The sequence below is a fragment of the Notothenia coriiceps genome, unplaced genomic scaffold (assembly GCF_000735185.1).
Source record: "Notothenia coriiceps isolate Sejong01 unplaced genomic scaffold, NC01 NC01_scaffold00023928, whole genome shotgun sequence".
NCBI lineage: Eukaryota > Metazoa > Chordata > Actinopteri > Perciformes > Nototheniidae > Notothenia > Notothenia coriiceps.
This window is the reverse complement of record NW_011356629.1, coordinates 361-1902: the sequence shown is the minus strand read 5'-3', so window position 1 is coordinate 1902 and position 1542 is coordinate 361. Positions and strand designations below refer to the sequence as shown.

The following is a 1542-nucleotide window of genomic DNA, read 5'->3' as shown; positions in this document are numbered from 1 at the left end:
AGAGGCACTGCAGCGCTCGTAAATCTGACTGCTGCAGCACACACACACACGCACACACACGCACGGCACGCACGCACGCACGCACGCACGCACACACACACACACACACACACACACACACACACACACACACACACACACACACACACACACACCCCTCCTCCAACATGACTGACATGATGTGATGTTACTGTTTCTGCACACACATCATCAACTACCTTCTTCTTCTTCTTCTTCTTCTTCTTCTTCTCTTGTGACCTTTTCTCTCTCCCAAAATCATTATTATAAAAAGTGGTGTCTCAGACAGACAGAGTTACACAAGTGTAGATCTAAATCAAAATCTAAATAAATAAATCAAAATGGTAGGGACTGTTAAAGGTACAGTTCAAAAATAATAACTGCATTATACTTAATATTATAATATAAATATATAATATATTATTTTAAATATAACATTAATAAATATTATAATATTATTGTAAAAAAGATATGCATTAATAATATTATGATCATAACAATCATTATAATATAAGCAGACATGCAGCACAAACTGCATAACAATAAGAGAACGTTTATTACTATAAGGGGACTTTTATTGTGAAAGGATAATTATTTAAATATTTTATCTTGTGTTTGCAGAGACCAAGCAGGAGCTGGAGGACCTCACAGCTGACATCAAGAAGACAGCCAATAAAGTTCGCTCAAAATTAAAAGGTATGAAACATCCGGAAACATTTCTTTTTTTGGAATACAGTTATACCGACTTTGTGTGCAGCTGATGAGTATAAACTGTCCGGATATATTGCATATTTCAATCAGATCTGGGTGTTCTTCAGTGTTAACAGCACAAGTCACATGTACGCTGTTCTTTTCACATGTGCTCAAACATCAGATACAGTTCTGAGTTTGTGCAACACAACATTTATTATAGACACAGTTAAATAACCATTTACATGTTATTCATGCATATTTAGTAGGGGGTCCTTCAGCTGTAAAACATTGCAGACCCTTGTTTTTAGCCCCAGAGTTGAACCCTTGTATGGTATTCGGGTCTGTGGGACCCGTTTTCATTATTTAGCTAAAGAAAAATGATATGATACATTCTTTTTTCAAACCCACACTCAATGGCCTTGGCTCATTTTCTGTGAAGAACATATACATGACAAAAATGACAAAGGTAAAATTGAATTCATAAAATAGAATAAAAAATAGAATGTAATTTATTCAAATATATTAACATTTTAATTAATTTGTTCTCATTATCAATCTATAATATTATATCATTATATGAATGTAATAATGTGCCAAGCAAATAAACCGTGATTAATATTGGAAAGAATAACAACCATATCGTCCCTGAGTCAAAATAAAACACTCAGTTGAATCCACTGTGTAAAAATGAATCCATTCATCTCACTGTGCTGTGTGTAAATGAAGCCTGTGGTGCATTCATGTGCTCATAAGAGGTCTGAGGTTCTCACTCTCTAAGAAGACATTCATTAACTGTGTGATGTTCGAGTTCAATTCCAGCTTTTAGAGAAG

At 34.6% G+C, this 1542-nt stretch overlaps 1 protein-coding gene across 1 annotated transcript in view; it reads left to right on the top strand.

Moving 5' to 3' along the window:
• LOC104954801 (syntaxin-1B-like) overlaps nt 1-856 on the top strand; it is a 5942-nt gene extending 5086 nt beyond the window's left edge. Inside the window, exon 3 of the mRNA XM_010781988.1 lies at nt 640-856. Coding sequence (XP_010780290.1) covers nt 640-779 — 140 coding nt within the window. The 3' untranslated portion in view covers nt 780-856. The remainder of the gene's footprint in view (nt 1-639) is intronic.
• The last annotated feature ends 686 nt before the right edge of the window (nt 857-1542 follow it).